This window comes from Fusarium solani, assembly GCF_023522795.1.
Source record: "Fusarium solani strain SB1 chromosome Unknown bctg00000004, whole genome shotgun sequence".
NCBI classification, from domain to species: domain Eukaryota; kingdom Fungi; phylum Ascomycota; class Sordariomycetes; order Hypocreales; family Nectriaceae; genus Fusarium; species Fusarium solani.
Window position 1 is genome coordinate 1,406,709 of NW_027072152.1, and position 12,340 is coordinate 1,419,048.

General features: G+C 52.9%; 1 protein-coding gene across 1 annotated transcript; it reads left to right on the plus strand.

Annotated features, from left to right (window-relative positions):
* Positions 1-369: 369 nt before the first annotated feature.
* MRS44_007530 (uncharacterized protein) lies at positions 370-12,188 on the plus strand (the record flags this gene model as incomplete). Its single annotated transcript, XM_065620564.1, has 13 exons — positions 370-679; positions 759-2,865; positions 2,924-3,405; positions 4,113-5,599; positions 5,648-5,958; positions 6,009-6,123; positions 6,186-7,709; positions 7,763-7,922; positions 7,986-8,275; positions 8,323-9,919; positions 9,976-11,815; positions 11,870-12,122; positions 12,174-12,188. 13 exons carry the CDS (start codon positions 370-372, stop codon positions 12,186-12,188), a joined length of 10,491 nt encoding a protein of 3,496 aa, XP_065476636.1.
* Positions 12,189-12,340: the final 152 nt, after the last annotated feature.

The window sequence follows — 12,340 nt, forward strand, 5'->3', positions numbered from 1 at the left end:
GGCGACCCGATAGCTGCATAACAGTTGGAGTCGCAGGACCCACCCCTGCGCCACACCAAGGCGATAAGCCATTGCGATAAGCTTGGGCAGGGTCTGCAGGGGCTGATTCTCAAAGGATCTTCGCGACAGGCAGCATCACATTCTCTCTCCTGCATAACCTTTGTCACTAGAAACGCGATTCACTGCAATCGCTTTCATCTCCCTTGATTGCGCCGCCTTCGTTCCGAGAACACCCATGCGACCGACCCGATAAACGTAATCACTTCCTTTACCTACAGGCTTTTGCGCCTGCCTTCTTGTCCGTCCCTCGATTCGCGCGAGTAGCCTGCGACTGGCTTTCGGCCAGACAACAAACGCGCAACCGGCAAGATGGGTATTCCGGCGGCTTTCCGATGGCTTTCCAACAAGTACCCCAAGATCATCTCGCCAGTCATTGAGGATCAGCCCATCACGCTCGAAGATGGATCTACGATTCCCGTCGATACAACTCGGCCAAACCCAAATGGCGAAGAGCTTGATAACCTTTACCTCGACATGAACGGTATCGTTCATCCTTGCTCTCATCCCGAGGACAGACCCGCCCCCAAGGATGAGGAGGAGATGATGCTCGAGGTATTCCGGTACACCGATCGTGTTGTCAACATGGTGCGACCGCGAAAGATCCTGATGATTGCAGTTGGTACGTTCTTTTTCTCATTGACTTTTGAGTGCGTTACGTGACATTTCAGGCCTGAATACTAACTTGTAATCTTTCGCAGATGGTGTTGCGCCCCGAGCCAAGATGAACCAACAGCGATCCAGACGTTTCCGCTCCGCTCAGGACGCCAAGGAAAAGGAAGAGGACAAACAAGAGCTCATTAAGCTCTTGAAGCAGCAGAATGGGGGTAGCCTATCGGCCGAGAGCTTGGAGAGTGTGACCAAGAAAGCATTCGACTCGAACTCCATCACGCCTGGAACTCCGTTCATGGACATCCTCGCGCTCAGCTTGAGATACTGGTGCCAATACAAGCTTAATACGGATCCTGGCTGGGCTAAGCTTAAAGTCATCATTTCTGATGCCACTGTTCCTGGAGAAGGAGAGCACAAGATTATGTCCTTCGTCCGATCTCAACGCGCCTCTCCTGACCACGACCCAAACACTCGCCATGTCATCTACGGCCTTGACGCAGATCTTATCATGCTAGGCCTCGCCACTCATGAACCCCATTTCCGAGTTCTACGTGAAGATGTTTTCTTTCAGGAGCAGAAGGCCCGTCTCTGCAAGTTGTGTGGACAAAAGGGACACGATGCTCAGAACTGTCGCGGCGAGGAGAAGAAGAAGGACGGTGAACACGATGAGAAGGACAAGGGTGTCACCCTGAAGCCCTTCATCTGGCTTCACGTTTCCGTGCTGCGTGAGTATTTGGAGGTCGAGCTGAGTGTATCGAACTTGCCCTTCCGGTTTGACTTGGAGCGTGCCATTGATGACTGGATCTTCATGTGTTGTTTCGTCGGTAACGACTTTTTGCCTCATCTTCCGGCCTTGGAGATCCGAGAGCATGGCATCGACACGCTGACAAAGCTCTGGAAGGACAACTTGCCTGTCATGGGCGGTTATGTCACGAAGGATGGACATATCGACTTGGAAAGAGCGCAGGTTATTTTGGACGGGCTTGCGAAGCTAGAAGATGGCATCTTCAAGCGAAGAAAGGAGCAGGAGGATCGGCGAGAAGCCAACAACAAGAGACGGAGACTCCAGAACGAGAACAATGGTCGAGGCGGGCGTCAGAGTGGACAGTCGGCTCCTCGAATCAACGGTCACATGAACCCATCTCAGGGTATGGCGCTGCACCCCATCGCATCCTACCCGAAACCTGAGAAGCCCCTGACCCATGACATGATTGTCAACCGAAGCACCGCCCCGGACGCGAATGTGGCGAACAAGAGCGCTGCCAGTGTTCTCAAAGCCCAGCTGCAGTCGCAGAAGTCGCTGTCTACTGCAAAGCCGGAGGATGCTACTCAGGAGTCCCCCTCAGCGCTTGGAAAGCGGAAAGCTTCTGAAATTGAAGAGGATGGCAGCTCGACTACCGGAACCCCGGGGACCACGACGCCAGCACCAGCTACCGAAGAAGGCCCGGTTGATGAAGTTCGCCTTTGGGAAGATGGCTATGCCGACCGCTACTACGAGAAGAAGTTCCACAAGGACCCGAAAGACATTGAGTTCCGTCATTCGGTCGCGCGGGCGTATGTGGAGGGACTCGCTTGGGTTTTGCTGTACTATTTCCAGGGATGTCCTTCCTGGGAATGGTACTACCCCTATCACTATGCCCCGTTCGCGGCCGACTTCAAGGACTTGGCCAAGATGAACATCACCTTCGAAAAGGGCAGGACATCGAGGCCCTTCGAACAGCTGATGAGCGTCTTGCCTGCCGCGTCTCGTCATGCATTGCCTGAGGTGTTCCACGATCTCATGCTCAACCCAGAGAGCCCCATCATTGACTTTTACCCTGAAGATTTCAAGGTTGATCTCAACGGAAAGAAGATGGCTTGGCAAGGAATTGCCCTGCTTCCTTTCATTGAGATGCCCCGACTTCTGGCAGCGGTGCAGGGCAAATATCCGGAGCTGAGTCCTGAGGATTCGGCCAGGAACGAAAGGGGTCGAGATGTGCTCATTTTCTCCGAAGGCCATGAGAGCCTGTATGATGAGGTGTTGACCAAGTTCTACTCGAAACGTCAGGGAGACTCCAAGTTCAAGCTGGACCCTAAAAAGAGTGACGGGCTATCTGGCAAGGTCGAGAAGAAAGATGGCTATGTTCCTCACGGCGAGCTGAAGTATCCCCTCGAGCGGAAAGCCATGCCGGACCTTGACTACGACCGTTCTGTGACGTGAGTTCCCCCCTCCTCCCTAGGTCCTGTTGAATTCATTTGGCTAATAATAATCCAGGGTCTATTACGACTTCCCACAGACATCCCACACCCACAAGTCGATGCTTTTGCGTGGGGTCAAGATGCCTAAGCCTGCACTTACACCCAGCGACGTTGAGATCATTCGAAGCAAGGCCAACAGGGGGGGCAGGGGCGGCTATGGGCGAGGAGGCTATGATCGGGGTGGTTACAATGGGCCTGGAATGTCGCGAGCAAACCAGTATGGACGACCACAAAACGGATATGGCAGATCGGATGGGCACTATCAATCACGCGGGCCTCCGCCGATGCCTCCACCACCAGGCGCGCCCGGATTCGGCATTGGAGTCCCGCCGCCACCTCCTCCGCCGAATTACTACAACAACCGGCCCCACGACAACTACCGTGGTGGTGGTTATTCAGGCTACAATCAGCCTAGAGGTCCTCCACCCATCCAAACACCTCCCGGGTATCAAGGGTATGGTGGACAAGGTGGACATGGTGGCCAGTCTTATGGCAGAGGTAGGGGTTCCGGGGGGTATCGGGATGGACGGTCTTATAGGTAGTTGGGGAATCTAAAAGCAGAGGCGGGGATAAGTAAAATGGGAATTATTGGGTATCTTGATCAAGTTCGTATCTCTAAGCAATAGTTGCGATGGTAACGCTCCCTTGTTGAGCTGAGGAGCTCGCTGATTCACATGTCGGCTCCTTGGAAGGACCACCGAAGCGACAGCTACCTACTACGTAATGGATGGATTTTGCAAGCCTTTGTCGAGCTGGGAAAAGTGGCGTGGTGTCTGGAATGTGTACAAATGTCTGTGTGTTTCTGCGAGATGTCTCCTGCTTCCTTTGCTCGTGTTGGCTACCCCCTAGTCAATGATGAAGTATACTAGTTAAGCTGCGAAGAGGCAACAAATGAAGATTTACTCCCGTTTCTCCAATTCTGGCATTGGTCTCTGGGCAATTATCAAGGAGGTGAGCTCCCCCACGCGTGCGACCCTGTGGGGACCGTTCGCGGGGTTTGGGACAACACCAGCGACCCTGGCTGGCTCGCAGTGAATGGACGTCCGACTCCCACTCCCGACTTGATTCCTCCTTCAACGTGCGCTCCATGCTGTTGCGACCATGAACGGCGACGCAAGCCTGGTCGGCTGTCTGGTCGACAGGCTCGCTACTAGAGTAAGCTGAGCGCTGCCATCCGCTGGCTGTACTGGATCTCTTGAGCATAGGTAGACTGACATTGAGCACCCAACAGCTCCCCCATCGAGCTGGCACCAGCGGCCAGAGCCTGCAACAAGACGACATCGTTCACGTTACGAGAGCCACCTTGGTCGAGCTCGGAAACACGTCCATATCCATCGTCGTCGAAGCTCTCCTAGCCCTCCTCGAAGACCTTGCGCGCCCATACAGTGGTGTCGCTGAGCACCCTAGCCATGTCCTGGCCTCCGAGCTCTACATTGTCGCCGTGATCGCGGATTGCTGCTCCGCGCATTGGGCCTCTCTGGTCCAAGATGCCGATTCCAACGCGAGCCCGACTCCACCCCCTCTGGACAAGGTTATCGTGAGCCGCCTGCTGGACGCGTTCAAGCATCTACTCGAACCCATCCCCGAGAACTACGTCCTCCCCGCCCAGACCCTTTTGGACCGAGTTTCGATACAAAATGTCGCGATTCCTCGCCCCGAAAGCTCTTCTATCCTGTCCGATGTCGAGAGTATTGCTCCCCCAAGTGACGAGAAGTTCGGGGCCCATCTGGCCGAGATGGATACGCACGTCAAGACGGTAACCGAATACGTCACGGCCTCCAGCTGGACTGCTGCCTTTGAGTACTTCAGAAGTGTTATTTACACCATTCGAACTACTGCCGTTTCTCAGCCGGGCACCACTACCGCAGGATCCTTTCAGGATGCCGAGAGGGCAGCTCTTGTAGTTCTGCGACTGCTCTCTTTCTTCTGGGTTGATGGCAGCAAGCTTGGTCTAATCATACAGGAACTCTGTTCTAGTTTCCTCCATTTCCGAAAGCCCTACCAAAATACCATCGCAGTAGTCACTCCTCTCCTGGTTATGAGATGGCTGGACCGATTCCCGCGCGAGTTCGTTCAGCTGCACCAGCTTCATAAGCGTCTTGATGGCGGCGCCGACACTCTTTTCGACATGGCGCAAGCCGCGACTGAGAATGGTAGACGCAAGGGCTTCTTTTACCCGTTGCAGACGTCGCTGCTGTTCCTCTTGCCGGACGTCTTTGAGGTTGCGAGCAATCTGCGGGAAGCAAAGAGCAGCAGCATGGTGAAGAAGGTGTCGTTCCTCGACGGACTACGGAAAGCTTTGAGAAATCGCAATGAGCAGGCGGGTTACTGTCTCGTGTCCTTGCTCCGCGCTGCTCGGCACTTTGACGTTGAGACCGACTCGGCCCTTGTGAGCTATGCTCTGGATGTTCAGGATGAAGTTCGAGACGCTGTATTTCGCCGCCTCACGTCGCCCGTTGACTCTGCGCTCTTTGAACAAGACATGATGACTGCGGCCTTTGTGAGCCTGACTCACCTTAATCTTGATACCAGTGTTAGTGGTTTTGTCGAATCCTGTATAGCACCCAATGCGCCCAACAGCTTCAAGCTCGCAGCAGTCCAAGGCTGCTCGTATTTTGCGCAACAACCGTACGCTCTGAGGTACCACGAGTTATTTGACACGGCAGTTCCCTTTATGAGAACACAGCTTGAGGTGAGATGCAATCGACCCGTGTGGTGGGGATTGGAGCTGATGGAATAGGCTGAAAACGCCAAGGCGACCGGCATATCGAGCCAGAGGAGCGGCGAAGGGATTGAGATGGTGTGCAGCATCCTCCAGTTCCTGGATGCATCTCCCGCTCGCCTACTGGATGACCTATCTGCGGATGGATCCGACAGTGGTTTCTTCAAATCATTCCTGCTTTGTGTCCTGTCCGAGGAGCCGTCTGTGCGGAGGCTTGCGACCGGCGTTGCAGACCGACTCTTCAAAGGTCACCTTGAGGCGTATCGCAAATTCGACACCGGCCGCCACTTTGGAACAAAAGAGCTCCGAGGCGAACTTTGGAGCCGAAGGTCAGTTGCGCGATTTGTTTTCTCTTCCTCATCATTGACAAGACATGCAGCTCCAAGGTTCTGCTCAATTTGTGCGAGTCAATCACATTCCAGAAGGATGAGCAGGGCCTGCTCGAGCTTCAAGAATATCTGGAAGCACGCCTTCTCCTACTCAAGCACATTCCGGTACGTCGCATCGCAATGCTATCGACTGCTTGCCGTCACAAATCAGCGCTGACATGAAGTAGGAATTGGCCGAGGTTCCCGCAGACGCGTCGGATGTTGTGAGCGCCTCGTCAAAGCTCGAGACCACCCTCCTTATTTCCCTCTGCTCCGCCAGTATCACGACTTGCCAGCTCGTCACCTCATGCATCGGGTTGTTCCTTCAAGAGTGCACAATCGTCGATAAGCATGCAGCATCGGCCAAATCGTCTGCCTCCGTCCTCCGAAACGGCGAGGTCTTTAGCGAGATCTCGTCACGCGCATTCCGGTTCACTGGACTTGTTGCGTTTCAAAAGAGAGTTCGGGGCTTGTTACGCCGCATGGTGTTTCCGACAACTGGAATTCTGAATGCCTGGGAGACCGCCTTTGACCGTTGGATTCACCTCGCGAAGGATGTGTCGACATCAGCTATAGAGGCCGTGGACGAAAAGGCTCTGGCCGAATGGCGCAACTACTCAGGTTTCCTGGCATCTCTTGGTGGTATCTGCACAGCCGACCAAGCCATCATCCTGGAAGAACCTGCTCTTGGCGGTCTAAGGTGGATTGATCGTGTGTCTTCGGAACACTACGAAGAGCCTCTTCTCACACGATATCTGAGATTGAGTATCCAACTCTTGGCTTGTGCCAATGTGAGAGTGCGCGAAGCAATGCGTGACGTGCTCGCAAGCGAGGTATCTCCCGCCCTCTACCATCCTCTGTTCAGAGCCTTGGAGTCCGAGCTGGAGGTCCTATTCACTGGCGCTCTCGCTCCCGTCGACAAAGCTCAAGACAGTGAGGTAGTGTTTGCTGAGCAAGCTGCATCTCTGTTACGGGCTTTGGTGGAGCGACTTGAGAGTCCCTCGGACTTGGGAGCCGCTTCCTCAGTTCACCTGGGCGCTCTCACGCTGAACTTTGCAAAGTTCCTGGATGGCGTTTCTGATACGCCAAACACCCTGAGGGTCAAGATCCGCGTCTGTCACTTGTGCGAGGTCGTCACAAAACGAAAGGAACACCTGAATCTGCGAGATGACGTTCGGATACGAAACCAGCTGCTCGAATACATCTTTGGCTGGATAGCGCGCCCTCGCTCACCACAGCATGGGCCTGGCTCTAGACAAGATGACATGGCCAGAGTTCAAAAGGACCTGGACAAGGCATGCCTCAAGTCGCTGGCCGACTTGACGTTCCGACTGCCATTGCAGCCATCTGACAGCCATACTGATGCCGGGATGAGTGAGATGAAGTCCCAGATGTTCCACACATATTTCAATCGCTTCCTTTCCTTGTTGAATCACGAGCCATCCGAACTCACCAGATCCGACACTGGTATGAGCGTCGCGGTTCGCGAAGAGGCCGCATCCAACTCCGAGTTGGCTATCACAATTCTCTCGAACCTACTTAGTGCGAACATCGATGTCGGACTGAAGCATTCTCTGAACATAGGCTATCACGACAATGTTGAGATCCGCACAGCATTCGTGAAAGTTCTCTACAACATTCTCATCCAGGGCACTGAATTTAGCAACCTGACAGACTCTGCAGTGAGCGAAAAGTATGAAGAGCTTCTCGAGGTACGGTGGCCTTTACTATTCCCGATCCTCCACTCTGTTGCTAATTAAAGTAGTTGTTGACAAGTGACATGTCACTTGCTATCTCTATGGCCGTCGCTTGTCCGAGCACTGATGTTGACGAGCTCTCAATCTGTCTGCTGACTGTGTTTGAGCAACGTGGACTCATCTTTGAGTTGCTTGAGGCCCTTATCAAGCAAGAAATTGAGGACACTGGTATGAGATACTTGCCAATTCCCGAATAAAAGCTTCAGTTCGGGTGACTGATAACTGTTATAGAAAATGAGGCCGAAATCCTGCGACGAGGTTGTGTAGCAACTAAAATGCTTTCTGTTTACGCCAAATGGAAGGGAGCTTCCTACATTCGAGCCACCCTCCAAAAGGTTTTGGAGCGTCTCATGCTCACCTCAAAGGACCTTGATCTGGAACTAGACCCGGCAAGAGTGAGCACGACAGACGAACTGCAGAAGAACGCCTTGCAGCTGCGAATTGTAGCCAAGGTCTTTATCGATGACATCTGTGCTTCATCGTCAAACATCCCACCAGCATTCCGAAAGATTTGCCATATTGTAAGTTCTACCTAAGCCCTCTGAAAGGTTATTCCTGACCATTTTAGATATCCAACGCTGTTGTTCCAAGGTTCCCCGACGCCAAGTATACCGCCGTTGGTGCTTTCATCTTCCTCCGTTTCTTTTGCCCTGCTATCGTTGCCCCGGAGGCCGAGGGCCTTGTATCCACTGCACCTTCAAAGGAGATGCGACGTGGACTTCTCCTTATTGCCAAGGTCATTCAAAACCTCGCCAACAATGTTCTCTTTGGAGCGAAAGAGCCATACATGTTTCCCCTTAACGACTTCTTGACTCAAAACATCTACCACGTCACGACCTTTCTCCGGGAAATCTCAGTGCCTCCTCACCAATTGGAGGTCCAAGGCAGCACAGAATCCTTTGATTTCGGATCCTGCGTGGCACTCCATCGATTCCTCTACGACCACTGGGATCATGTCCGGCAGACACTTCTTGCGCGGGAACGAAAGGAGTTTGTGAGGGCGTCTGGTGATGTTGCTCGAGGCCGCTCCCCAGTCTTGGAGCCACTGAGAAATCTCATTGCAAATCTTGGACCACCACCTCTGGCTGTTTCGTGGAACAGACCCCAAGTTTCCTCGAACAGCCCGCCGCTGTACTCACGGTTTCAGAACTTCATGCTTCGAAACGCCTTTCGAAGTACTGAGTCCTTCCTCACGGCCCGGGCTGTGTATGACGGAGGTGAGAGCAAAGACGGTTTGTCCATTATCTGCATCATCCTTCGTCACATCGAAACCGAGAGTATTGATTATGACACCCTGCTTTACTGTTACCTCAAGATCGCCAGTAGGCTATGGCATCGCCCATTCGGCCTTCTCATTGACGCAACATGTTACAATGGCCGAAACGAGCCCCAAGATGACTTGTTCAAGAAACTGGAGCTTCTCACGCCCACGGAGCTTTCGCAGAACTTGACCCGAATTTACGTCTACAACATGAATAGTGCATTCAAACGGTGCTTCCGGCGGCTGCTGAGAGTGTGCACCAAAAATGAGAATGGCGTTTTCAATCCGAAGAATGTTGAATATCACTTGATTGGCAGTCTTCAAGACCTGCAAGCACACTTCCACCTCAGCCAGCTCCACCTACCAAAAGAGACAATAAGCGTTGTTACGGATACGCGATACGTCTTTCAACCCATCACTCGCCTGTCCAAGTCAAAGGGCAAGATCGAAGTTATCATCAAGGTCGGAAGTCAATTTGTGCAAGTCACAACGACCAAGAAGCAAGAGATCTTTGCTGGATTCCGCTTAGGCACCACTGTGAATGATATTTTCCGCCTTGGTGAGGTTGACGAGGCCCCGACATCAATCCAGACTGAAGACGACTCTGCGTTTGGACTGCGAGCAGACAACGGAAAGATTGTGATGTACTTCACAAGCCCTAAAAAGGCAGATGTTCTGCAGACTATCCGGGGCGCCAAGGCCAAGTATGGAAAAGACAACAGGACACACAAGTCGGTTGAACGTCTCATCCGACCACAGGACGTACCGGGAACACTCCTGAATCTCTCGCTTGCCAATTTGTCGAGCCACGATCACATCTTGAGGTTGTCATCATACAACTTGCTTGGAGCGCTCTGCAGGGCCTTCAAGTTCAGCTCTTCTTCCAGAATAGTTTGCACCAAAGGTTAGCCCCTGCCCTCATCGATCTTTTGGTTACAGATTCTCACCATGGCTGTTTAGATGTCTCTGTTCCGCTTGACCCGACTCGTTTTGTTGTAGATATCAGCAAGGACTTGGCACTGACTGAACCCCAACTGACGTCAGATTTCCTGACTGAATTTTTCGTGGGCTGGGAGAGTTTCCCTGATGAGCAAAAACCCTTGAGCCTTGCCTACATGGCCCCTTGGCTGCCCGGCCTACGGACAAACATACTGGCTAACGAGCTAGATGGTGATAAGGGGAGGGAGAAGGTCGCAATTCTGTTCCGGAAGCTGATCGACGTCACTGTCCAAGATCATGCTCTCATCTACGCGCTCGAGCAGTCTGTGTGGCCAAGGATTACGCAAGATGAGATCTTACTCGAGATATTCCTCGATGAACTTTTGAAGACCGCCATGAGCTATGGCTCGCATGACGACCCCTTGGAAGTTATCTCTTCTATCGTGGTTGGTATCGGCACGGTGACATTGCGTGGCAAGATTCTTTCAAGGCTTCGCAAAGCGCTCAATCGATCGTCGCTGCGGCCGACGAAGTATCTCCCGGACAACGCAGTCTGGGCCGAGATCTGCATCCTGCTGCGGTTTTGCTTGGCCTTGTCATTCGACAATGGTGTGCAGTCCCAGCTCTTCCTGCCGGAAATTTTCCACATTGTGACGATGCTCGCCAACACTGGTACCCAAGACATTCGACTCCTTGTTTATCGATTGTTGGTGAACTCGGTTCATGCGGTGTGCACGTCGTTCAACTTGGAAGACCCCAAGGCCAGCAAGCTTCGGGCATGCCTGGATTTCCTCTGCGATCCTCGCAGTGACATCTTCACAGCCCCTCCGGCTTGGCCCCGCGATGGTGCGTCAGTTTCCACATCCCAGGAAGCCGGCCCGGCACTTTCAGCAACCGAGAACCTTGCCTCAGCCCTGTTTGAAATCTGCTCTGTCGCTGCACCCACTGTGGACTTGGCAAATACTTGGCGGTCAAGGTGGATGAGTCTTGTGGCAAGTACGGCATTTCAGAACAATCCTGCCATCCAGCCTCGGGCTTTTGCTGTGATGGGTTGTTTGGCTCGAGAAGAGGTGGACGATGATCTACTTTACCAAGTCCTCGTGGCTCTGCGCAACAGCATCAGCCGGTTTGGCGAGGACCACAACAGCGAAATGCTGGTCTCCATTGTGACCTCCTTGTCGAAAATGATGGCGAAGCTTCCATCTGCTTCACGCTACGGCCTGCAGCTCTTTTGGTTGGCCATGTCACTCGTGCGGCTTGTGCCTGCAACCCTGTTCAACTGTACTGCCCAGTTCCTTGAGGCGGTCCTCGCGAACATTAGCACTGGAGAAGATTTTCGTGGCAGCAACATGGCGCCCCTCCTACTGCAAGGACGAAATCCGCTTGATGAGGCGGCCTTGCCACTTGAAGAGGTGTATGGCATTCACTTCGACTTGGAGAACTTCCACTTTGCTGTTTGTGCTTGCCTGGCGAGGGGCCTCACTGATACGATGACGCGTCAAACAACGATGCGCGTTCTTTCATCCTTCTTGGAGATGACGTCTGCAGGAGATGATGACGAGGAAGATACTGCAGAACTTGCGCAGGAATCTCCATATCTCAACCTCTTGTTGGCGCGTGCCGTGGGACACGAGGAACTGAAGGATAGCATGTGGGCTGCCGGTATCAACGCTGACGAGATTGGCCGAACAGTGGGCTCGCGCGGCCTACATGACATTGGCACCATGCCTGACGACAAGCTGTTGCTCATCACAGCCATCGAGCTTGTCGACTTTCAGTACCTGGAGGACACTGTTCAGTCAAGAAGTCTCAGTTGGCTCAATGAGCTGGCCACTGCCCGGCCTGGTGTGATTGTGAACCTGTAAGTTACTCCCAGATGCACATTTCTGAAACCCGATGCTAAAGCAACGAATAGGTGCGGAGCTATAAGGTCCTTGCTAGACGACACTTTGCTGCATAGCCAGAACTCAACAACCCTTGGAAATGCGCACACTTTGCTACGGACCCTCTCGTCCAACCCAAAGTTCTCACGGGCCACTCGCACAATGTCAGTTCTGACCGAGACATTGGATAAAATGGGCTTTGGCGGTTTGTGGCGATCTTGTTCGCTTGGGTCGATGGAAGAGATCAATCGTGATTATCTTGACTTAACCGAAAAGCTTATAGAGGTATGCGAGTCTGATTCATGACCTAGGCATCTCTGCTAACCAATGCCGCAGTTGATCATTATCTAGAGCACTTGGCATGCCGAGTTGATGACTGTTTCTGCGTTTTACATTTCTCCATATCCTATATCGGGAAGGGCAGTTCTCATACCTGGCGTTTAGACGGAGGGGAGGGAGAGAAAGGAGGCTCTGGTGTTCAATACAAAACATTCGCTGACTAG